The sequence below is a fragment of the Hemibagrus wyckioides genome, linkage group LG09 (assembly GCF_019097595.1).
Source record: "Hemibagrus wyckioides isolate EC202008001 linkage group LG09, SWU_Hwy_1.0, whole genome shotgun sequence".
NCBI lineage: Eukaryota > Metazoa > Chordata > Actinopteri > Siluriformes > Bagridae > Hemibagrus > Hemibagrus wyckioides.
In genome coordinates this window covers 9,773,994-9,799,618 of record NC_080718.1, presented here as the reverse complement: position 1 = coordinate 9,799,618, position 25,625 = coordinate 9,773,994, and the positions used below count along the sequence as shown (strand labels likewise).

Genomic DNA, 25,625 nt, shown 5'->3' with positions numbered 1-25,625 from the left:
CAATTCTCTTTCCATCAGCATAATTTATACTATATACATATTCAGGATATGGCAATTGCTCAGCACTTCATGCTCCTTCACTTCATCAGCCATCATGGATGTCCACATGGATGATACATAAAATTCAAATTTGATATGATAGCATAGTGCCTTGATGGGGTTGGATATTGCCTGAATATGTGCTTTTGTTTGTTTGCATAAACTAATTGAAGATACAATAAAAGTACAATAATGTAATCTTACTAATGGCAGCATTTGTGTGACCCAGACTCTTATGCTGCATACAGTGATTTTATAGCTGCAAGTCACCAGAAGTATGAACTCACCAGAAGGAGTTCCTACTACTGGTTGCCATAGTAATAACGTTTTTCATTAGATGGTGCAACTAGCATTATTATACTTACCAAGAAATTCATTTTCTTGCTTCTTATATTACTACTAAACTTTCTGGATTGAGACTTGGTGTCAGTATATACAATTCAGCAGTGTATCTGTGCATCAAATCTTATAATATAAAGGAGAAGCAGTGTGTACTCTTTGCTCTTTGCTACTGTCTGCACTCCCATTGGTAGTTGCTCCATATTTACACAAAGTTCTCAACATTGTTGTGTCGCTGGAAACACCCACATCTAATCACGAATAGTTGCTGGTGGTGAGCTTTCATTGTAAGCTTGAATTGAAAGCTTGAATTTCCTCTGGGATCAATAAAGCATCTATCTATCTATCTATCTATCTATCTATCTATCTATCTATCTATCTATCTATCTATCTATCTATCTATCTATCTGTCTATCTGTCTGTCTGTCTGTCTATCTAGTCCTCATCTGCCAGTGTGTTGGCTAATGAAAAACAACATGCTTAGGAAAAGCTTGTGTTACTGAAAAATATATTTATTTCCACGTAATGAACTGATGCTCTGTCAAACATTTGTACAGGATTTGAATATACCTGCATTTATCCAATGTATTTATCTCCCCTCAATGCAGGTATTGAATAAGTTTTCTCTTAAACCAATGCAATTATTTCCTGCTTGGGGCTAAAGTGGATTTCAGAAAGCAGTGATTGTGCTGCAGTGTTCATCCGTTTACATAATTGTTACCTCACTTTGTTTCTTCTGTCCTGCATTGATTTCAGCATTACTTGACCATGACCACATTAGCCAATTTTATTTGGCTGCTATCCAGCAATATGCATTTCTAATTTAAAAAAAGGTTTGTTATTTCCTTTTTCTTTGCTGAATTTGAGCTGATCTCACTTCTGCAGTCCTTTTTGCCTGTCTCAGTAGAAAATAAATGGGGAGCAAAATATGGCAGATGGCTGTGGTGTGTGATGTTCTTCCTTAATAACCTAACAAGCAATTCAAGTTTCACTTATTTCAGTTTGATATGAAAACCTCCAAGTTAAAACTGTAGTTCCTTTTAAAAGATGTAGCACTAGTTGACTCTATAATACACATGAAGAGTAATAATTTATAATCACACTATCTGGTGTTACCTAGGTGACAATAGGTTTTGAGTATGGTTCCTCTCAAGGATTCTTCCCCAGAGTGTCTCAGGGACCTTTTCATTGTCACCATTGTCTCTGACTTGCTTATTAGAGATTAATTAATATTTAAAATAAATAATCCTGAATTTCTATGAAGCTGCTTTGTGATAATGCTCATTGTTAAAAGTGCTATACAAATAGAATTGAATTGAATTGACAAAGCATGAACATGAGGTACAAAATGATCTGGTGACTGGCTTCATGTGGCTTTACCCTTCCTAGATGATCATCATGAAAGGGGAGAGCTAGCTACTGGGTGCAAATTGGCAAATGATTAAATGGTAAAAAAATTTGGGTTAAAAAGACTTAATGGTAGATATCTATGAAAGGTATTTGATGCTAAGCAATTATTTGGATTTCATGTAGGGTTCCTGTGTGGAAAAAACACTTTATTTGATCATTTCAGTTTCATCCAATGAGATTTAGGATTAAAACTTGAATGCTTTAAGTTCCTGTAAGTTCCTTAGCACTACTGGGCTTTATAATATGCAGTTATGAAAGAGTAATGATTTATAATCACACAGTCTGGTGTCACCCATATGATGATGGGATCCATTTTGAATCAGGATCCTTTTAAGATTTCATCTTTTTTCCTCAGGGAGGTTTTCCTCACTACCTTTGCTAGTGGTTGCACATTAGAGATAAGTGTAAATTTATTTATTTATTTTTTTTAAACAAAGTTTATTGTTAAAAGTGCAATATAAATAAAATTCAATTGAACTGAATGAAGAAGAGTGCATTGGTACACAACAGATCACACATTCAAACACTGTACTGGTTTACCGATCATTTATACACACATATATATTTCTATATATATTTATGTTCTCCAAAACTGCAGCTCTTGTGGGGTGTTCCCGGTCTGCAGTGGTCAGTATCTATCAAAAGTGGTCCAAGGAAGGAACAGTGGTGAAGTGGCAACAGGGTCATGGGCGGCAAAGGCTCATTAATGCATGTGTGGAGCGAAGGCCGGCCCGTGTGGTCCAATCCAATAGACGAGCTACTGTTGCTCAAATTGCTGAAGTTAATGCTGGTTCTGATAGAAAGGTGTCAGAATACACAGTGCATAACAGGTCAAACAGGTGGTCATAATGTATAATGTTATGCCTGATCGATGTGTGTGTGTGTGTGTGTGTGTATATATATATATATATATATATATATATATATATATATGTATATATGTATATATACATATACACTCCTGTAATTAGTGGCTTCTCTTTACATGATATGCGACGCATGTCAGTTTTCTCCATTATCCCCTATCAGCTGGGTTTTCTCACTCTTGACATTTTAAAAGAACAGTTACCACAGAAACGTTTCTGCAGTATTCTGGTGCTATTTGGCCTGCTGTGCATTATATTTTCCTCCTACATAGACAGAATCATTACACCAGAAATAGACAGGAAGTGCAAAGTTATGGTCTCAACTAATTTCTCTATTTAACTTTAAATATTGCCAAAATACTGGAGATGGTATACCAAAGCACTGATGACGCAGTAAATATCTGTGGTAGTTTTCTGATGAGACTGCTCTCATCTTTTATGCTATTCAATTCCCATTGCTTTTCTCATAAAAGATTCACACCACTTTAACAACCTCTCTTTCGCAAGCTCCACCTAAAAGATATTTGGGATTTTTATTAGGTGCCTGGTGCTGCAGAGTCAATGATGTGTGGGATAAAACAATGTGTTGTTCAGCTAGCACAGCAGCAGCTGGAAGGGATGTGAAACTGCTGAGCTCTCTGAGTTAACCTATATGTGTGTGTGTGGGAATATTGTCACCAAATGTACACATGAGGACAGATATATCTGACAGTTTTGAACTTCTGGGAACAGTTAGCTGGGAAATATTTTTAATATTATTTTACAAAAGAAAGAAAACAACTGTAGCATTTTTTTTTACTGAGATTAAAGTTTAAGGTTAGATTTAAGTTTAGGCATGTCATTGGAAGGTCCTCACAAGGATAGTATGACAAACTGTTTGCATGTTGTAGATAACAATAAATAGCAATAAAATAGTATCTATTGATTGATCAAATGTCTTGGACAAAATGTCTTCAAGATCGTGACACCAGTCCGGTATGTAGCGTATTGTAAAATCTGTCTTTTGTCTTGAGTAACCACTTTATCCTCACCAGTGTTATGGTGGATCTTGAGCTTGGACAGGAACACACTTTGGATGGTGCACCTTTCCATCACAGGGCATACAACAATAGGGGTCAAAGTAAGGTAGCTAATGTTTTGATTGTTGGATGTTTGATTGGAAAACATAGACATATAGGAACCTTCAAAACCTTGGACATTTGGACCAATGGACATTTTCGCAAAGCAGCTTTACAGAAATATAAAAAATCAGCATATAAATTATACAATTTAAATGTATCTCTTAATAAGAAAACTGGAGGCGAGAGTGACAGTGGAAAAATTCACTGAGATAATATGAAGAAGAACTCTTGAGAGGAACCAGACTTAAATGGGAACCCATCCCTATCTGGATGAAATATTATAGTGTGATTCTAAAAGAGTTTCCCTTTTATAACCATGTACTATATGGTCAAAACTCCACAAAGATAACTAAAACTTTTCATCAAGACCCTAACCTGGATCCTTGAACTATACATGCTACCATGCTGCACTGTACAAGCAGAATAAATAATAAAATCATTAAAATGTGTTTTAAAAAATCCTAACTGAATACAAAGCTGTTTATAATGGGATAACAAGCTGAAGGCTGATGTAACATACATAACAATAGTTTTAGATCTAATATGCTGTTTTACAGACATTAATAATATATTTTTAAAAAAATCTAAGATCACTAAAAGATGAGAACTAGATTTGTATCTTTCAGTATCTTTCCTATGTTCTTTACTACCAGTAACCTCTGTCTTGCCTTGTGTTATGGCAGGAAATGATGGTACATTTACAACTTTACAACTAAGCAGCCTCTAATATCTCTAAGAATTAAGATATTATATAACATGCAGGAGAGAGAGGCGAGACCCAAGTGTGGCTGATCTGTGCAAGCAAGATCGAGTTCAAAGCAGGACACAGATTAACAGGGTCACCCAAAGCATATCTAAAAATGTGTGGGCAATAAACAAACATGAGTCAAAAGACATTAGGTTTATAACTACAAGATACCCATCATTGAGAATTTGCGTCAAGGTGTGACACACAGATGATACACGGAGGCAAAATAATCAAGAATCAAACACAGAACAGGTGAACACAATCAATAACAGACCAATGACAAGACCGGAGCAAAACCAAAACACCAAAATAGCTATGAGGCTGTGTGGTGAAATATATGTTGTAATGTTTGTTCCGTTATCCAAGCTCAATTTTACTTGTTTTTAATAGTAGTAATTGTGTGGCTGAAAGCTTTAAAATTTGTGGGGCCTTGATAAGTCTATCCATGCTCAAGAAAAGGGAATTGTGGGTTGCATTTCTGATTGTCAGTCAGCACGGGGTCATATGGTGGAATAGCAAGATTCATTGTACTAATAAACATTTTAAATAACAATGAACCATTTACCTTGTGAGAATAATCTCTTAAGTATTTAAAGAAACGTTGCATGATTGTTGCAATGTAGTAACAATCTCACAGCTTGATATTTCAAAGAAGACATTATAGTGATATATATCATTTATTGTATATCTAGTATCTGTCAAAGTCAACGGTGTGGTTGATTATGCAAGTGGGTTCCAGCACATACTGCATAAGATCATATAATTCAAAATGTAATCCAAATTTTTGAGATGTGAAATGTGTTAAATCACTGCTCACTGCATAACCTGTGAGGAATTTTTATTTTGTAGACCTGCTTTTAACTGCCTGGGCAGATGGAATGATGGTATTTTACATAAATAAACAGAAATGTTGAGGCTTCTGTCTGTTTTTTTATTATTTTAATCAAAAAGTAACCTGAGTTTGCTAGAACATTCTCTGTTTACAGGGGATTGGTCCAGTCTTATCCACCAAGGGTTGCCGTGGGTACAGGTTTTAATTCCAATCAAACAGGAGCTTCACCTGATTCCACATGTTTAATCAGCTGACTCACATTTAGCTCCTGCTTTGGATAAGACTGGACACAGCTACCTTATGAGATCTCAAGGCAGCTAGCAGATGTTTGATTTATCCATTGTCATTGTCAATCAGAATAATAATCTTTGTCTTTATATACAATCTGCTCTTTGCTCAGAGTGGATTTGTTTTATTACTACCCCTTAATGACAAAGGAGTCCCTCCACTGGTTTAATGGGTGTTAATGGGAGGTGCTGACATTCTGCTGTGTTAGTATAGTCTTGTGTAATGTTTCTGCAGTAAGGAGTTTTGCATTGCTGTAAAGGGAAAGACAGCCAGACCAGAGTGCAGCATCAACCAATGTGTGAGAGGGCCATTAGCAGAGCAGCTGACGACACACATTCTGTTTTTATGTCCCTTTCCATGGAAAATGGAGAACTGAATGCCCCGAAATTTGCGCACCAAGGGGCACTAGTCAAATAAAAAATTTTAAGCATACATTCCACCAGACAGTTTTATATAGTTATAGTACACTACACCAGGCAATTTTAAAGTGTCTGCAACTGTTTTTTTTTTCTTTAAAACTTTTTGGCTCTTTGCAATACTGTATGCCCCGTTACTTTCTAGATATAGTAAAAAGAAATATTCTTTGACCATGTGACACTTATTCAGCATGACAAAAACTGCAAGAATATCAGCTTCTTTTGTGTAGTTTATTTTAACAAGCTGTGAAAAGGAATATACAGATCTATAATTTCATCAAAAAGCCCACTTTAAACAGTGTAAAAATTACAGTAACATGCTGGCAGTTGGGTTGCCAGACTCATTCAGTATTTTTACATGATTTGTACAAGACTGTATCTTTTATTTAGTACTCTAATTTAATATCATGTAACTTTACAGTATCAAACTGTCTGGCTACAGCATTACATTGTATTTTTTTTTTTTTACAGGGGAATACTGCAGTTACTGCTTTTAATACTGTTTTTCTAGATTGAATTATGCTGTTAAATACTAAAAAAATTACTTTCAACTTCTATAACAGCAGAGGCAATAGAAAATGGAAAATGGCATTTTAAAACATCTGTCAAAGCTGTAAGCATAAAATTGCCTTTTATGAACAAGCTGAAATTTATTTAAAAAAAAAACAAACATATAAAAATGCATTTAAAAAAACCCTGAAATTAATCTTGAGATTCTTGAGAACTTAATTGATCTTAATATTTACTCATTGAATCCTAAACCTGATTACATGAACTTGAGCACAGTGGTCTTATAATAACTGGATCATCATCAGATTATTCAGCCTGAAATACTTTTTCCAGAGCAGGTTGTATGAAGGAAATATAGTAACTTTTGCAGTGTAATGTGAAATATCAAAGGTACTGGGTCAAGAGTTGAGAGCTGTGTTGCTTGCTTGGGACTAAGCAAAAGTTTGAAATCTTTAATGTTCCTAAGGTCAAGCCATTCATGGACCTGCTAAGTAGAAACGTGAACGAAAAGCGAAACGAAGCTCACACAAGCTTAAAAACAACACAAACTTACTACACACACTACTGCCTTATCTTATTATCAAGAATTATTATTTTGGGGTTTCATCCAAGTCCCACTCACTAATAATGTTTGGCTGCAGTTCAGGCACAAACGTCTGTTCTCATCATCACAATAATTCCGGAAGAGTAGACATAAAACATAGAAATTCACATGTATTTGATAGACCTTAAAGCTTTTACCACTTCAATCCCAGAATGCAATGACAATACTGTATGATACTGTGTTATGGATGAAGAAAGGCTGAAAACTGACATGTAAGCGTTTATGGAAATACTCTTCAACAGTAAAATTGCTTGTGAATTTACAGTAAAGGGTTATAGTATACACAAATTAGACATTTGATTAGTTATGATAGAGTTGTGTCTTGATACACTTAAATTAGAAAAATAAGCATTGTTTGAATGTGTACCTTATCATTCCCTCTCAGATCATTCCACATTATAAATGAAGAATAATAACACAGTAGGCTTATTTGGTTGATTTTTCACTGATTATGATTTTCCATTTTAGAATATCACCAAAAACAATTTGATTGTCAGAATTTGCAGCCTTAAAAAGACAGGAAGATAAAATTTTTAACACTTCTGGTTTAAGCAGAGAGTGTGTAATAATTGTATTACAAGCTATGTAGTCAGAATTTCATAGCAATCACAAAAAGTCAGGACATTGGATTTTTAGGAGGAGTTCGCAGTAATGTGCAGCAAACAGTTTAAAAACCTAATATCACATTTCATTATAATCCTATTAGAAATTGGTTGTCTAATGTTCACCTGGCTGACATTTTCTCAATTGACACAGATAGCAAGAGAGTGCCAGTGACATTGTATTTAATCACGGTCTTATCAACACCATTACTATTATTTGTGTTAAGTGTTGAATATGTAGGATTGTTTTAAATATTTCAATTCAAAACGGCTCTTTTGGCTATTGCCTGAATTATTTTCACTGTCATCTGTAATTCATGTAGTTAAGTGATGATAATGAAATACTTACTTTAGCTAAGTTAACATACATGAATTTTGCTTAAATCATTACAGATTCACATGTTGACTGGCTCATCTACCATTTTATTGGGGAGGCATATTGCTGATTAATAACTTGTAGAAATATTAGTGTTTCCTTTCCTGCTCAGTGGAATCTGCATTCAATGATAGTTTGAGGGCCAGAAAACACTAAACTTTCTGCTGCTCTGGAGTAATTTCCATATTTTCACTTTTCCCTTTATAGTGATGAGTCACAACAAGAGCTGTTGCATTGGTGCCATTTTTTCCGTTTGGTTTAACTTCCACAGGCAGAAAACAAAGCAGACTGAAAAAAGGGTGAGACACCGTTTTGCTGTGTGACTCAAACATACAAATCACAGCCTTACTCTTCACTTCAAACTACAATCATTACAATGCAGTGCACCTAACCCTTTACCTGAACATTAACCCTTTAATTTTAACAATAGAGAGTTTTTTTTTTTTTGAAAAAAGCCTCTAGACAAAGCTTCTATGTTGGTAATATAACATAATCAGCAGTGCCACTAAATATCATCATAAATAAGGGGACAGTAACTTATCAGCATATACAGAAACAAATGCATCAGAATGAAAAAAAAAAATTAAACATAGTTAAAAATTCACTGATGTGGCTTTCAAGGAGGTGTGTCCAGAGCACAGTTTTTTTTTTTTCTTCAATTCTACTGTTAGCTGTTTTTGCTGTCAGAGTCACTTAGATCTCTCTAGTGCTAGATGTTTTCGAATGCTGAATTCTCCGTGACCGAATATAAGCTTCACAATTGCTGCAGTGAGCACTGTAGCCTGACTTGAATCAGCAAGGAAAGCCAGCCAGAATGCAGCAGCGGCTTTGCTTTGTGTATGTGTGTGTGTGTGTGTATTTCTATCTAATTTTAGAGAACAAGGGACTTATAATCATAAGTAAGGTGATGACAGACATGTTTTATGGTATTAGTGTATGAGTGGGAGTATTGGACAGATATCTGGCACTTTAAGCACACTGTAATGTTCCATCAGCATCAGAACTTACTGGGATGCTGCAGTACTTCCATACAAAGTAAAGTTTCAGAAGAATCTACTTCTTGCTTGCTACTGACTGAAGCCATTACTGTTTTTCTCAAGGTTTAAGATTTAACATTACATCAATCATAACAGGCTTGATTTGGTTTTGACCAGTTACTTATTTTTAATCAACATGACTGTTACTGTATTTATACCTCAAGGCAATGAGATCAACCACTTTCATTACCCCTTTAAACCCCAGATTTCCACTGTTCTCACCTGAAGCATGTCTTTCGCTATAAAATACAAAATTGTTCTCATAACATCCTTGCCTGGTTTTTGAACTCCTATCATATGACATAATTGATATCTGGATACGAGCGACTTCTTCAGGGGATTTACTGTCAGACTTCCAGAAGAGCTTTGTTTGTGAGTTTGGATGCTTGTGCTAGCAGTCTTGGAATGCAGACTTTGGCTCTCTGTATTCTCATAGGATGATACCTTCTTATACAGTATGGGAGAAAAGCTTTGATGTGCTTCCCGTCTTCTTTCATACACATCGCCTACACATTCGACAGTAAACATCGTTCTGCTGAATATGCAGTGTTGGAAATCCAAACCTCTTCTATATCACCGAATTTGCATGATCTCTATTCACCACAGGTTAATCATCTTCAGTGGAAGTTTGGCTCTAAAGTCAAGTCAAGTCAAGTCAAAAAGTTGTCATTTCAACCATATATACCTGGTGCAGTACATAGTGAAATGAAACAACATTTCTTCAGGACCTTGGTGCAACATGAAGTCATAAAGCTACTTAAAACAAAAAGGATCTGGGGCTGAGCACAATCACACAGTTCCAAATAAAGTGGATGGGCACAAACTTATGCAGACAGTGCAAAACAAACACAAATGAGACAGACAACAGACTACAAAACACTACACTAAACAGTGCAAAAAGAGCTGTGCTGACCTACAAAGTATAAGTGAGGATGCTTAGGTTGTAAACATGAGACAGTTAACAGCAGTTTTTTTAGCAGAATTAAGTTTCCTAAAATTCTTCTTTCTTTCCATTTGCCTTTCATCTTTGTGACCCTTACCTGATGTAACTGCTGTGGAGCGTCATTATGTCCAGAAAGACTTGCATCCACTGTAGACACAACAACACTGTGGATCTTGAAAAAAATGGGAAAAAAAGTGTATACTACTTACTGTGAACATAGACTAGATGTTAAAAATTGCTAAAAAAAAAAATTGATTATCAATATTGTGTTTTTATTAATATCATTATAATTTTTTTTTGCCCAGCCCGAACGAATAGCCTATTAATTGCGCAGTCTGTAGAATGTATTGAATCAAGAGTCTGGTATCAAACTTTCAAATACTGAACCCTGCCTTCCTGCCTTATACAGCAATGCATGTATATCATGATTAGTTCAGTTGTAAGGCAGCCACATAGCCTCAACAATGACAACGTAAGGTAAAACCATTTCCACACAAACTGCTACACATTTAGTGGATTAAATGGCACAAAGAGGCTGCAGTAAACAGGTGAAGGTCAGCGCAGTTTCTGAGGCTGAAGTAAAGCTGATTCTGCAAATCTCAGTCTGGTCAATATTTACACAGGGAAAGTTGCACATATTCAGAGATGGCTTGTGCACATGCTGAAATCGAATTTATGGGCTCTTCAGTCAGACCAGCATGTAATCTACCCTAATTATTAAGCAGCATATAAAATAGCACATGACCCAGCACATCCTGTATTGAACTGACAATCATGCAGACAAACGAATGTAGCCATGGAATACTAAATTGTAGTCATCACATTTATAAATCTTAATTCATAATGGGATGTAAATTATAATGGGATATAAGTCCTGTTCATAATTTTATCCATATAGATATAAGCTGTCTCTCTGATTAAGATGCTTCCTTCTCCAATGACCTTTGGAAGACAAAAACAATCAATTTCTATGAACTAAGTTGATAATAATGCAGCACACTGCATAAGTATTCAAAACCTGTGACCTCACAGTGGATTTATTTGGTGTTAAATGTCATGGCCTCTAATACTTAAGAAGGAAAAAACTATACTTTGTAAAAATTATTTAGCAAGAAGAAGCTACCAGTTGTCATTAGAAGTCAAATAATTAATTATGTGAATCTGGGTGCAATTAAATTGTCACATAAACTCATTGTTGACCTTTGACAGATCAAGATGAATCATGCACATACCTTTACTTATATAAATGGTAAAGAAATTCTGGACCTGGGGTATTAACTCTACTGCCATGGTTAAGAAGACACAAGGCTCTTTTTTCTTCAGAACACTGAAAAAAGGTTACCTATCTCCACAGATACTTGTGATCTACCACTGAGAGCATTCTGACAAACTGTATCTCAGTGTGGAAAGGCAACGGCTCAGTCACTGAAGAGAAGACTCTCCAGCGAGTGGCGAAAATTGCTCAACATATCATCACTGTCCAGCTCCCATCAATTACAGAAATCCACAATAGACGCTGCCTGTGGAGGGTCGGAGGCATCATCAAAGACTCTTATCCTAGTCATAGATTGTTTACCCCCCTCCCTTCAGGGAAGCACTACAGAGACCTGTACTTTTGCACCAGCCAGCTCAGGAATTGCTTCCTTCCCTCAGATGTCACCTTTCTGTACTCTGAAACCCTCTTCCACATTTATAGTGCACTATCTGCCCAGCTTAACTGCTACTATTGTCCATAAACTTGCACTTTACTTCTAAATTTAATACTTTACCTTATTAAGCTTATTTGCACTCCTGGTCAGAAGTTTCATTGGCGTTTCATTGCTTTCGTTTGTGTTCACTGCACAATGACAGTAATGTTGAATTTGATCTGATGTGATGATCTTTGTTTCTATAAGACACCAGAGTGTGTTAGACAACATACCTAAACATAATCATAACCAAGCAGCTTTGTTTAAAATGAGTCTAGACAAAGTTAACAATAGTATCAGACAGAATGAATACTTATTAATTAATTGTGTCATATTTTTTAGCCTTGGAGGTTTTTTTATGTGTACTCATCAGTTTCAATGTGGTTGAACTGTCAGGTAATGGCACTGGATTGAATTCTGCTCTTGATAAATATTTAAAATACTGCTACTGTTGCTGTTGGTCAATTCCTCAAAGAAACTATAGATATCAGTAAAAAGAGAATAATGAAAATGAGTTGACGTTAATGGCATTAATGATCTAATTAATCGAGAAAAACAGTACTGTTAGCATGGGTCATCTCTGTAGTTATATAGAAAATGATTTCAGGAGTGTTGGCTTGGATCTTTGCTGAGGATGGAGTGGGTTGTTCAGGCCAATTGTAAAGTAATGTGATTTACATAGGCACAATTTAGCTCATTTGTGTGATGAATGCATCTTGAGTAGCCATTTATGGTTATTAGTATTAATACCAGTGCAATGCACATTACATTACATTACATACAGAATCTGTATTTGCATATTGGAAAGTACGTGTCCAATAGCGTATATCAATACTGAGGATGATATTGATTTAACACCCTGCACTGTTTTTGGATTGGATTGGACATGTTTTTAGAATATTTTTGCAGAAATTGGATCATTGAATCTCTTCTGCAATTTTCCTACCAATGTAGTTGTTCCTGCTGTCTGCTCCTGGGCTTTAAAAGCACGCTGCTTGTACTTGCTTTTACTTGCCCTGTAGCCCTGTTATATCTCGAATGCATTTATTTTTGCTTTCTTGATGAAGCCACTATTTTATCTAGTGGAAAAGCAGCAGGTCGGATAGTCATAGTTTGTTGCTCTTCATTTGCCTGTGTATACCTGCAGGTATAATACTGACTAGATTGTCAGATTACATCATAGACAGCCGGTTTTTCTCCATCCAAGGACTTTCCTTGTTGGAGATTTCCACTGGTATTTGGCAGTAATAGTAAGGAGCATTTTTTGCACCTGTGTGGGTGAGACATTGTATGCAGTGAGGGATATTCTGGTATTATATTGGAGTCTATATACACATACAATTTAATTATTTGATAAACTGTCAAAGCAGCACCATAACTGCCAGAGAGGCAGCTCAGAGCTCAGTGGTTACTGACAGAGGATATGGCAAAAGAGTATAATAGGTGGTAGATAGTTTAATAAGCTCTGTATTATCCATGTGTATATACGTCTCAGGAGTACACAGTGTAGGTATGGATTTATTAGCCATGACGGCTTTTTTTCTCTGATGATAAATATTATGTAGGATGTAACCCTCATATATTTTGGAAGTACTGTTTCTGGTCAAAGCACCAAACTTAACTGGCTGTTGGGGTAAAATTAATCTCTCAGTCTGTGTGGGTGTGTGTGTGTGTGTGTGTGTGTGTGTGTGTGTGTTCCCAACCAGACATACGATAACACTCACGTCATCCTAGTGGTGAGTCACAAGAATAAACAATTTCTCTGAATCACACCCACCATACACTTAGTCATTTCAGCATTTTTGTGCAGCTAGAACTACACAAATCAATTCATCAGCAAACTGGCCTAAAGCATCCAGTTAGACTGCATCTTTTAATAGGAATAATTTGACAGCGACATTCCAGAGTTAATTGCCATTGAACCCAATTTTATTGTGCAGTTAATGAATTGCTGAACTTTTGATGCAATTCATATGGATTCACTGATTATTTCATTTGTCTCACTGGCTTTTTCATTTCCATGATGATCTTCCTGCTTGTCTTCTGTGAAGATAAACTCAACTGTCAATGAACAGTTGAATAAAGGGAGCCACTATTCTCTGGATTAGTAAAGAGTAAGCAAAATATGTAAATCCATGTTTAAGACCAAAGTTAATCAGTCACAGGGATCAGTTGAGTCGAATGCTTAGAGAAGATGATCTCTCTTGCTGTCCTATGAATGCCCCTTTAAGGTGTTAAATCACAGAATTCTGACTGGTTGGAACTTTGCAGTAAAGATCATCAAAATACTATGCCAGCCATCAAATACAGGTCCAAAGGCTGTTTTGGTGTGAAGTACACAGGCTGGGAGATTAATTTTAGATGTTAACAGTAGGGAAATGCCTTTAACAAAAGGGTGAACTGTATTAATCAGCAGCTGTGAGGTTACTCTAGTCAGATAACACCCTGGCTATTAAACATCCTGAATCTAAAAATCAATATCTAACAGAATAATTTAATAGCATAGAACATACAAATACACACTTAAACACTGAAACATGTTCATATATAAATGGTGTGTTGCTAACATATTTCTAAAAGTACGCTGATGGTACACACTGTTTAGACATGGAATGTTGATGAAGATGATCAAATGTGAGCTTATTTTGTACATTCTTTATGTCACCTTGTGACCACTATCTCATATCGTTAGCCTAAAAAAAGTCTATACCATGCTATTCTTGTTAACACAGAAGGTCTTTGCTATATCACTGTGTAAATGTTATCGGCCCAAGTGACCGAGATGGTCAATTCAATTTCAATTTTTCAACAATGGACATTGTCTCAAAGGAGCTTTACAGAAGTATAGAAACATAGGTTAAAGCTTATAAAGTTTAGAGGTAAGTTATTATGTATCCATAACATTTATCCCCAATGAGCGAGCATGAGGCGACGGTGGCAAGGAAAAACTCCCTGAGATGAAATGAGGAACTTAGTTATAGAACCAGGGCTACATTGTAACATGTTGTAGTGAATTACGTCCTGGACTACCAGGGTGGTTTCCTTTAGAACTAGTGCAGTCCACATATCAAAGTTGTGATGAGGGTTCGTGGCTTGTCCTGATAGTGCAAGTCCTGATAGTGCCAGACTATATCAGACATCAGAAATCACTCACTGTACTGTACTGTTTTGTGGGTGAGAATTGCTTAATATTCTGTTTTCTAGTGATGCTACTCAAACTCACTACAGCTTGGGTGCCGTTAAGCAATATTTAATCTGTAGAAAATGGTGAAGTCCATAAGACTGCTTCATAAATATCCAAAGAAGTAGCCATAATGCATGTAGATGGTGCCTTTACACTTGCATTGCGTTATGAGAATATGCATTCTTCATGCACTGAATTCTCAGACCTGAACAGAATTGAGCACAATCTTAATTCAATCACAGCATGACATGTTTGTACGCCATCTCCCAGTGCACTCACTTGAAGGCACATATTAAACAGTAAATCACATAAGAAACAGGATTCGAGTGCTATTTTAGTATACTTTAATCTACTTCCTCAACTCTTTGACAGAAGTATGAGAGGGGTCAAACAGGATGCAGCATTGACCTTTTATATGCTACACATGTAGAATCACAGTCATGCTGTGTTGATTTTTTTATTAAGACAAATTAATTGTAATATCCAGCAATTGGTAAATGAAGTAGAAGTTAAAGTAGGCCTACAATTTTCAATGGCCTGCACTTTTGCATTTTGGAACAAAAAAAAGACTGATATTTTTATATCTTGCCGTTCATATCAGTAATAATGTAGATTTTCTAGTGAGATTTTCAGTCTTGTATGTTTCTTAATGGAATGAAGCAAAACCACAGAAAGTCATTGCACTTGGGCCAGTCTGTGAACTGAAAATGAAATTCTGAAATAAAGTATGCTTTTTAAAACGGTCAAGTTGAAAAAAAAAAAATCAGTAATACTGTAATACTATATAGTGTTAATAGTAGAATATTTACTATAATACTGCTATAATACTATATTTCTTTACCAAAAATGGGCTCACTAGATATCTTAGACTGCATGATAAATCTTAAAATAATCAACTGTATCTAAATACAGATTGTTAATTAGCAAAAGTCATAATAATTTTAAAGCATTGATTAGTGTATAGAAAAATCAATTTGACCCGACACAGTAATGAACAGTTAGAAATGGCTCATCCTGTTCTCCACTGTTTACATATTTATGAGTCTGTCATAATCAGGTCAATATTGAATGGAGAGACATTAGTTAGGGACCTCAGCTAAGTGGTATCTTGGCTGTTACAGTGCTAAGAACTTTAACAGTTTTGTTTTTGCATGTACATTCTTGATAGTCAAAGCAAACGTGGATCTCAGAAAGATTTCTCGGAAACATAAGCTGAAATTTGAGCCTGCAGGAACAGAAGAGTTTTATAGTTCTAGTTTATAGTTGTTTGGGTCCTTTTTATGTTTTACTTTTAAAGTCTAAAGCTAACTGTTGAAATGGTGACTGTCACATCTATAAAATACACCTTTCCTAACTGCTGCACTCTGGTTTCTGCAAAGCAGCTCCTGATTAAAATTGTGCATTTGGCTATTGTACTGCACCACTCTCATCCTCTGTGCAGCCATATCAGCACATTCTGCTTGCCTCTCACAGACAGGGCAGTATTTCTTACTTCTTTTGCCATGAATATATGTGGTCACTAAACAAGACACCTAGCGTATTGTTTGAGGTTGGTATGTAACAGTGTGGACACTGATTAATAAATGAATTTGATAATCTTATGAATCTTTTGGGTGTGATAGAGCATATTGGGTATAATCATCAACTACTGCAACATCAATATCCTGCAAAGGTGCAATGAAAAATTGAAAAGTTGTAGCTAGGGGGTTAATGCATTGGACTACTAATTGAAAGGTTGTGAGCTCAAAACCCAGAATCATCAAGCTGGGACCCTGAGCAAGGCCCTTAACCCTCAACTGCTCAGTTGTATAAATGAGATAAAAAATGTAAGTCCTTAAGGGTATGGGTGTCTGGTAAATTCTGTAAATGTATATTGATTAATCAAAATTGTACCAGCTAACTCCTCCACTTCTGTAATAAACATCTTTACTTCTTTAATATCAGAACAAATATCTTCTGTACTCCAGGTTCCACAAGTTAAAAATCTCCACTTATAGGGCAAAGAGGGAGATTATTCCAGAATTTTGGAGTAAATACAGAGAATGTCCAATCACACTTTGACTTTTTTTAAAGAAATGCTGATTCCGAAATATTCAGCTTTTTTCAGAAATACTTGGTGAAACATTTAGCAAACATCAAGCCATGCACAGTATACTACCCATAAACTCTTACGACAGCATTTTATGTTTTCCCCTTTACCTAAAGGTATTTTATTGAATTTTTATGGATGTAAGTTTAAGAAATGTTTTCATCCATGAATTTGTGTATATTCTCCCAACAGGATGATGAGGTGGTGTTGCAGTGTGTGGCCTGCATTCATAAGGAGAATCGCAAGTTCTGTCTGTCGGCTGAGGGACTTGGCAATCGGCTATGCTACTTGGAACTCACCTCAGAGGCCAAGGTAAGCAAGGAGAAGCTAATTTGGCATATGTATTGTCTGGGGAAGCACAGAACAGTAAGACGACACTCACAACAGGAAGGTTGGTATTGCAAACTAAATATATAGGGCAAGACTTTGCCCTAGAGGTATGCATTAGGACTTGGATTTCATGGGATCCAACCAAAAAGTTTGTGGGAGTGGGCGTTTTTTACTGTCATGCTGAAAGGAGAGGGAGTGAGCAGTTGGTTATGAACATTGTGTGACAATGTGGTGATTATGTGTGTGCAGTGAGACACACTTACTGCATCTGGTACAATCTGGATGTCAGGAAACTCCCCCTCATGGCGAGAGTTGCAAGCACAGAATTAGTGCAGCCCGCAGCGATAGGGTATGCACTTCCCTGTGTGATTCATGTCCTGTCATTGGTTGTCTCCCTCATGTTTCCTGATTAGTCTCTCCTGATTTTATTTTGCTCTTTAATTAGTTTGTATATTTAAACCCCTGTGTATCTTTGTCAAGTGTGAAGTTTTATTCAATGTGTACTGTACCAGACCTTTATGGTACTTCTTGTGCTATTTCAGTTTTCAATCTTGTTTGGTTACCTTATTTATATGCTTTGGATTACCCCTGCCATCGTGGTTTATAGCTCACTAGACCTCAGTCTACTTCCTACTTCTCAATTTTGATTCACGATTTGGATTCACCTGCCTTCTCTTTAAATAAAATGCTTTTTAATACACCTGCATCCATCTCAACTCTCAACATCTCCTGACTCTGGGCTTTATTCATTCATTCACTCATCTTAAGTAACTGCTTTATCCTAGTCACCAATTTAAATTACCGATTTAAATGACTTATGCATTTGTATTTTAGAAAATATTTTGTTTTTACAAAAACAAAATCTGGCAGCAATGGTTGCCAGAATAATTTAGTAAAAAAATACATTAAAAAATGTAAACAACTTTACAGTACATTTATTAGAAAATATTTGTTTGGTCTAAATGGTTCTAGTGGAACACCACTGTGAGGTTGCAGTCCATGATGTCTGTGACTGAAATCCAGCCCTGCTCCTATGGGCCTTAAGTCCACCAAATAGCGAATACATCTCCTTCAGTGTGAAGAATTCATTATTATGGAAACTGTATATGCAAGTGTTCTTCCAGTTGATACTTTGCTAGGTCAGTCTGTTAAAATGCTCTCCATTTTGTAACTTTTCTGTCTGTAGAATATGTGTATCACCTGCTTACTAGGTCCATTTTGTCCATCATGTGCTCATCATTCCTGATTCATTTGTACAGCCAGCATGGAGACAGAAGCTAATAGCCTAAAAAGAAAGTACACATAGGGGGTGAGGCCTCTAGAATACTATAATGAGTTTTGGGTGTATTCATCATCTCATGGAGAGAAATGAGCACTCTTGACTTGGCAGTGGTAGCAAGTGAGTTAATAAAAACATCGAAAGCTACTGGATAGTCCTTTGACTATTTGCTTGTGGGTGGTAGCCAGGGATAAGACTCATGAAACATTTTCTATACATGAAAATTAGGGTTTTCTCTAACAGTAACTTCTGGCAGAATATATTAATGGCACAATATGTGAAAATTTTAAATTTTCACATGGGTGATTGTCCAGAGGGGGGATAGGGGGCTGTAATATGTATCTGTACATATCCTATCCTAACCCTGTATGATAAGCATACAGTTGTTATATGGAATAATGTATCTGCCTTGACATTGGTAAAAAAGGAAAAGTTCAGAAAAGCAAAGGCAGAAAAAAAAGAAATAGTACAATTAAAGTGGAAGAAGTCCCATCTTCCAGTCTGGTAGTCTTATGGTATACAAAAGTTCAAGTGATTGAATATATTCTTCTATTTTTGGCTCTTGGGAGCAGAGGGAAGGTATATATGATATATGGGCTTCATCCACACCAGTGTCTGAGCTCTTTCAAGCTTAGTGTAACCACCAACAGCTTTTATATTGTAATTGCTTTCTGCTGACATCATGTTTTTCCTTTCCTGTCCTGTCCTGTCCTGTCCTTTCCTTTCCTTTCCTTTCCTTTCCTTTCCTTTCCTTTCCTTTCCTGTCTCTTTTCTTTTCTTTTCTTTTCTTTTCTTTTCTTTTCTTTTCTTTTCTTTTCTTTTCTTTTCTTTTCTTTTCTTTTCTTTTCTTTTCTTTTCTTTTCTTTCCTTTCCTTTCCTTTCCTGCAATTTTTTTATGAGACCCTGTGTTGAGGTGTAAGGTATTAGAATGCTGTGGTATCACTATGACCATGCTGAAATTCTGAATGTTAGATAGAATTTCGTGTGAACAAAAAAAGTGGCAGAAGTAATGAAGGTGTTGTCTCTGTAAACCACCACCTCTCAGTAACTTGATCATCTATGTAGCCTCATTAAATATTTGTTGTGTCCCCTAATAGTACTACATTTGACTTTCTTCACCATGTCATTCTCCAGACTCTGAATAAGATTTTATGTATTGTGAAGAGCTGTTAAATTGTTTGACTTATACAGGACATCTATTGCCAATTACCTGTGACAAAACTGAGGCTAAGAAAGATCTAGTCTCATGTAGCCAGAGCTTCAGACTGATTGCAGAAGGTCAGGATAGACCTGGATAGACCTCCATAGCAGCATTTATAGGCCAAAGACTGTCCAGGAGGGTGCCTAACTGAAATCGAAAGCAACCACAGTTCATTTTATTCAGTGTCATATTTAGGGGCACAAAAATGTAAAGTCGATGTCCCTACAAATCAAACTATAGATTCATACATTATATACATTCATTTAAGAAAGTTGTGCAAATTCTACCTTCCAGTGTTTACCTTATCCTCATTAATGCTTATCCTCAAATTCACAATTGTAAACACAATGGCTTCCTTCTTCCATGAGGGATGTAGAGTATCATAATGGCTTTGTTTTTTTTTTTCAGAATGACCATTAAAAAATATGACACATGTCTCCAAGAAATCCTGTAGAATCCAACCAATCAGGTGCTGACCAATTGAATTTTGTGTGCCATATGCTTCAGACATTCAGTCAACAGTTAGTGGGCACGATGCCTGAGGCTGCAGCTACAAAAGATCTAACCTTTCACCAATCACATAAAGGAGCACTAAAAAATCGCTTTGGCATGTTGCTCAATGGTATTCTTAGATCATGACCTAGTATACTAGCAACAGGATATGTTTCTGAAGTTGCTTCTCTGCAACTTCTATCAGCAACATTGAGAGCATACAGTATACTTTATATGACTACAGTGGGCCAGTAGCAATTCGTATCATCTTTAGTGAAGTTAAATGTTTGGATTGATGGTTTGGAAGATGGCAAGCTGAGCTGCTGAAAAACCCAGCCAGGAGTAATGGTCAATGGGCACCTTGAGGGCAACAAGGACATCAGCATCCAAATGCATTAGACTTAACCTAAAGAATGGATCATTAATTTTGTTTTTATTTCCTTAAACCTTTCACTGGCATTGACGTACTGAACTACAGTAATAAAACTGTATTTACTGAATAACTCATAGTAGTTGCTAAATAAAATACTCTGTGTATATGTGTGTGAAGGGACATTCAAGAGGCACACGTAATTTCAGCAGAGCCTCGAGCTCACTTTTATTTTTCCCACCGCGCTTTTCAGCTTACTTTCTAAAACTAAACAAAAAAAATCTAACCAAAAGAAATGCAACCCAATGGGGCTATCAGCAGCTTGTGGCTTTCGCCTTGCTTAAGTTTAAGATTCAGAGATTTGTGTGTGTGTGTGGTTTTAGCTCTGCCAGCTATGAGACTTTCTGTCTCCCTCTGTCTCTGTTTTGTTCTCTCTTTCTCTCTCTATCTGCCTCATGGCAGTCACTGAAAGCACAAACACACAAAAGTAGGCAATAAGACACAGGTGAGAATCATTATGCATTCCTTGTCTTTCCTCCTGTCTGTCCACAGCTGATGCTTGACTACACCCCCACTACTGCATTGAGTATTTAGCCAGACTTAATTAATATAACAGAATTGTAAACTTTTAGGAATCTGGTTTTTGACTGACTTTGTGAATCTTCCTACAACTTTAATACTCTCTGACGTATATTAGCACAAATAGGCACTGTGCTATTAGTATTTCAAGTGTATAATTCAAATTCCTACACTGGGGCTGAAATTTTGGTTTCTAGAGTGTTAACTTTTATCACTAAAGCCCAATAAATAAAGTCTCTTGGCATAGAGCAAAAATTTCAAGCAATCAGTTATGCAGCATTTCTGATGGTTTCAAGTGCTTTATAATAGAATATATGTCATTCACTGAGGCTTGGTGACTTGCCTGTAGCCATGGCATTGTGAACCTGACATTATTGTATCCCCTAGACTGTTCACATCACAGAGTCATGTAATTTTGTGCAGAGATTGATGTCTCATATTTTTTGACAGAAAATATAGTTTGGTCTGTGTTTCAGATACAGATAGAATGAGGGTGAACAGTGTAGTAATAATAAAATCTTTAATTTTAAACATGTTCACTGTAGTGAAATGTAAGTTCATGTAGTTTACATGAACAGTAGGCCGAGTCGGTGGATACTGAGCGTTAGAGTTAGCAGTGTACCTGTTTTTCAATTACATAAGCATGCTTTAAAGAGTCTGGCAACAGCCAGAACAGGGGCTGTGTCAGCCTGACTTTGATTGAAAGCCTGGTTTAAGAAACTGGTATATGACATCTTTATTGAAACATGCTAAATAAATCAAACTAGTAATGCGGTTAGTGCCATTTTCCAGCCATGTGCTCACTCTCCTTTGGTAACTTTTTTAACCATGCATGCGTAGTTTTTCTAATAACAAGGAAGAACATGTTCATGCTAACTATAAGTCCAGTGAGTTAGAAAAGCCAATTCTTTAAAGAATGAGTCACACCGATATCTAACACTTCAGTGATAGCTAAGTAGCCTTGGTCTAATTAGAATTTCCATGAATGTTCAATCATCTTGCTTTATGCCAGAATACGTTATGTATTCTGCACAAAATATTTTAATCAAGCTTGACAAGCCACATTTGTGATTGTAAATATAGTGCGGCAGTTACTTTTAGTGAGACACTAACAGAAAGCATATCATCCCTATTTTAAATTAAAATGGCTCATTATTAAGTGCATAGGCACCACATGTATGCTATGTTATATATAGTTAGAACAGCAAGGCCAAGTCTTTTGTTTGTGCTATACACTGCAGACCTATGGGTTTGAGATCAGAAGATGACAATTTATCCAGTATAATAGATATCTAAATAAGGGATATGTGACCAAATATAAGCATTATTTACTTGAATTTATTTTAAAGCTATATGTGTTTGCTCACCTAAAATTGGGCATAAATAAAGATAGATATCTTTTTAGTGTATGATTTTTAATAATTAGTTTTGTGTTGGTTGCACAGCTGAAAAAGTGACTGAGCTGTTTTATCACATAGCTATAACATATATAGGCAAGTGGATCCTCAGCACTGTCATTCTTGGCATTGCAGTCTTGGATTTGGCTTTTATGTGGACGTGCTCTGAAAATTATGTATATCTGTTTACTTGTATTGTAAAGCAAGCAGCATAGACAGATGAGCTGTGATAATTATGGCTTATGTACATAGTAAAGTATACAGAATAACAAAAATGTAATTTGGTAATTAAAATAAATTGGATTCCAATATTATCTGTATGATCCCTGTTCATGTCAGGAACTCCCTCAGTTTTCATGCTGTTTTTTCATTTTTTGTCATTTGATTTCATGTCAGTGGGTGCATTTTTCTGTGTTTTATTGTATGTATGTATTATATATATATTATATGCTCATTATGTTTTATATGAGCCAGGATTTCTAGTTTCTGTTAGTTTCTAGTTTCTGTCTATTTTTATTTTTATTTTTATTGCAGTATTCTTTCTTTCTTTCTTTCTTTCTTTCTTTCTTTCTTTCTTTCTTTCTTTCTTTCTTTCTTACTTTTGACTGTATTTTTTTTTTTTTTAATTCTGGTTACCATTTTTGGTTTCTCAGTCTCTTAGATCGGACTGTGATTATGATTATTAGATTTACCCAATTAAACAACATACTAAGGAAACGCACTTATAACCTGCTTTCTTCCTGCATTTTACAGTTAAACACCCAGTTACAAAGTAATTCAGTGTTTTAACAAGTGAATAAGTTATAAGTAGTTAAATGGGATAAAAAGATTTAAAACATGATTTGTGTCATGTTCCAGTGTATTCAATGTGTGTAGTACTGAAGAAAGAGGACACTTATTTGTGCTCCATTTATCTTACTGCAGGTTCATGGCTCATGCCTTACCTCAAACTGTCAGCCTGCTGCGCTGGCCTCTTTAGCTCTCATGCCAAATCTTCTATCAGACTCTTCTCTATTCTGAACTTGCCTACTGTGTCATTTAGTGATTACTTGACCTTTTTAATTATAGCACGAGTTCCAGGGCATAGATCACATAGATTTGGCTAACAGGCATTATCAGTCATCACACTGCAATATAAGTAACATTTAATGTTAGATATATAAAACTGCCCCAGGCTCTGCTACAGTACATTCTTATATAGCAATATTATATGAGCTGAGATTTAACACAGCTTTGTATAAATAGCTGTGTTACCTACATCACCCAGATGTAAAAATCTTTATAACTTAAAGGCAAAGGTAGAGATATTGTTCTTTGTTTTGTAATTTAAAGAAAATTTAAAAAAGGGGATGTTTAATTAAAGAAAACCAACATAACCATGCTATGATATTTAAAATAAATTTCTTTAGAATTAATATTTTAAATCTTAATAGGGATTTTCATATTGTGCTTAACCCCAGGTTATTGTCGTTCTTAACCATGCTTTTAACCCCAGGTAGAGGGACAGTTCACATGTGTAATTTAGAAGCAGGGTTAGAACCACTTTTTACCTGGGGTTATAAAACACTGCTTTGAAGCTGGATTAGCACTGCTTTTAGCACTGCCCTGCTTTGTGGTGCCAAAACTGTACAGTGTGAAATTATGTGGTATTAGAAGGTTAGGGTGAACTGAAAAGTGCCTGCCTCATATCATGGTGAAAACCAGGACGCAGCTATCGGACAAAAACAGCTTAGTGCGTCAGGCGACAAAATACTGAACATCATGGAAGTGTGTGCCATAGTGAGGGGTAAAAACCTGACACAGAAAAATTAGAGGAAGCTGGATATCAGTGAACGTCTGGTCAAGTACGCGACAAACTTAAAAAGCCCAAAAAAGATTAGAAATCTGTGAAAGATAACAAAACTATATGATAAAAAACCTTTCCTTTTTTCTCTCACTGATGCAAAAGCTTGAGACAAGCCATTATTTAAAGTGGTCAGGTGCTGTATTTATCCAGTCATGGTTGTTGATACTGCAAATATGAACGATAAGCCAGGGTTTAGGAATGTACAGTGTGAAATGTCAGATTATGAATAGCCAGGATTCATTTTGAACCCCAGGTATATGAGCAGTATGAACGGTGAAACAAGATTACCCAGAATTCTGTTCATGTAGATGTGAATGTGTGTATTCAGGGATGAGCTGAGATCTACCTTACACTCAGACTCAGTGTTCCTGTGATAAGGTCCAAATCTATTGTCACCCTCTATTGTGATCATAATAAAGCGCTTAATGAAGATGAACACCAGCCCTCCCTAATCCTAAACCGAGGCCTAACAATGGTCTAGTCAGCAGGTCTGGACATTCCTGGCTCTTGTAACTCCATAGCTTTGTAATGAAGTTATTAAATAAGTCATAGTGACTGGATAATACAGGTAAAGATCTACTGTAAGAACTAGCACTAGAGATCAGTGAACTTGGACTTTAAGGGGTTAACTAGTTGACAAAAAAAGTAGACAAAAAGATCAACATTAAAAGGAGGTCCTAAGAAAACACAAAATAGGAACAGGCTGCTTCGAAAGGTTCCCAATTAAAACATATATAAGGTATGCTCTTGTGAACAGTTTTCACAACACGCTTGGGTTGTGTCTATAAATGTTTTGCTGATGCAGCATATTTTGTTTACTTCATAATCCATAAGCATAATTACAGGCACATTGCATTACTTTGAAGGTAATCACATGCATGGTGAAACATTTCATGAATTAAATACTTGAATGAATACATGTTATATAGAAACCTAAAAAGAAACAATAACTTGTTTATGCCTGTTACTATGACACCTTCATATAAAATGATATTTCTTAAATTTAGCCTTCTACTATAAATACTACCATCTCAGTCAT

The 25,625-nt window shown here is 36.0% G+C and overlaps 1 protein-coding gene across 12 annotated transcripts in view; it reads left to right on the top strand.

Annotated features, from left to right (window-relative positions):
* Positions 1 to 25,625, top strand: part of LOC131359491 (ryanodine receptor 3) — a 164,620-nt gene that overhangs the window by 12,879 nt on the left and 126,116 nt on the right. For all 12 annotated transcript variants that reach the window (XM_058399395.1, XM_058399394.1, XM_058399396.1 and 9 more), the window contains exon 2: positions 17,285 to 17,404. In XM_058399395.1, coding sequence (XP_058255378.1) covers positions 17,285 to 17,404 — 120 coding nt within the window. The remainder of the gene's footprint in view (positions 1 to 17,284; positions 17,405 to 25,625) is intronic.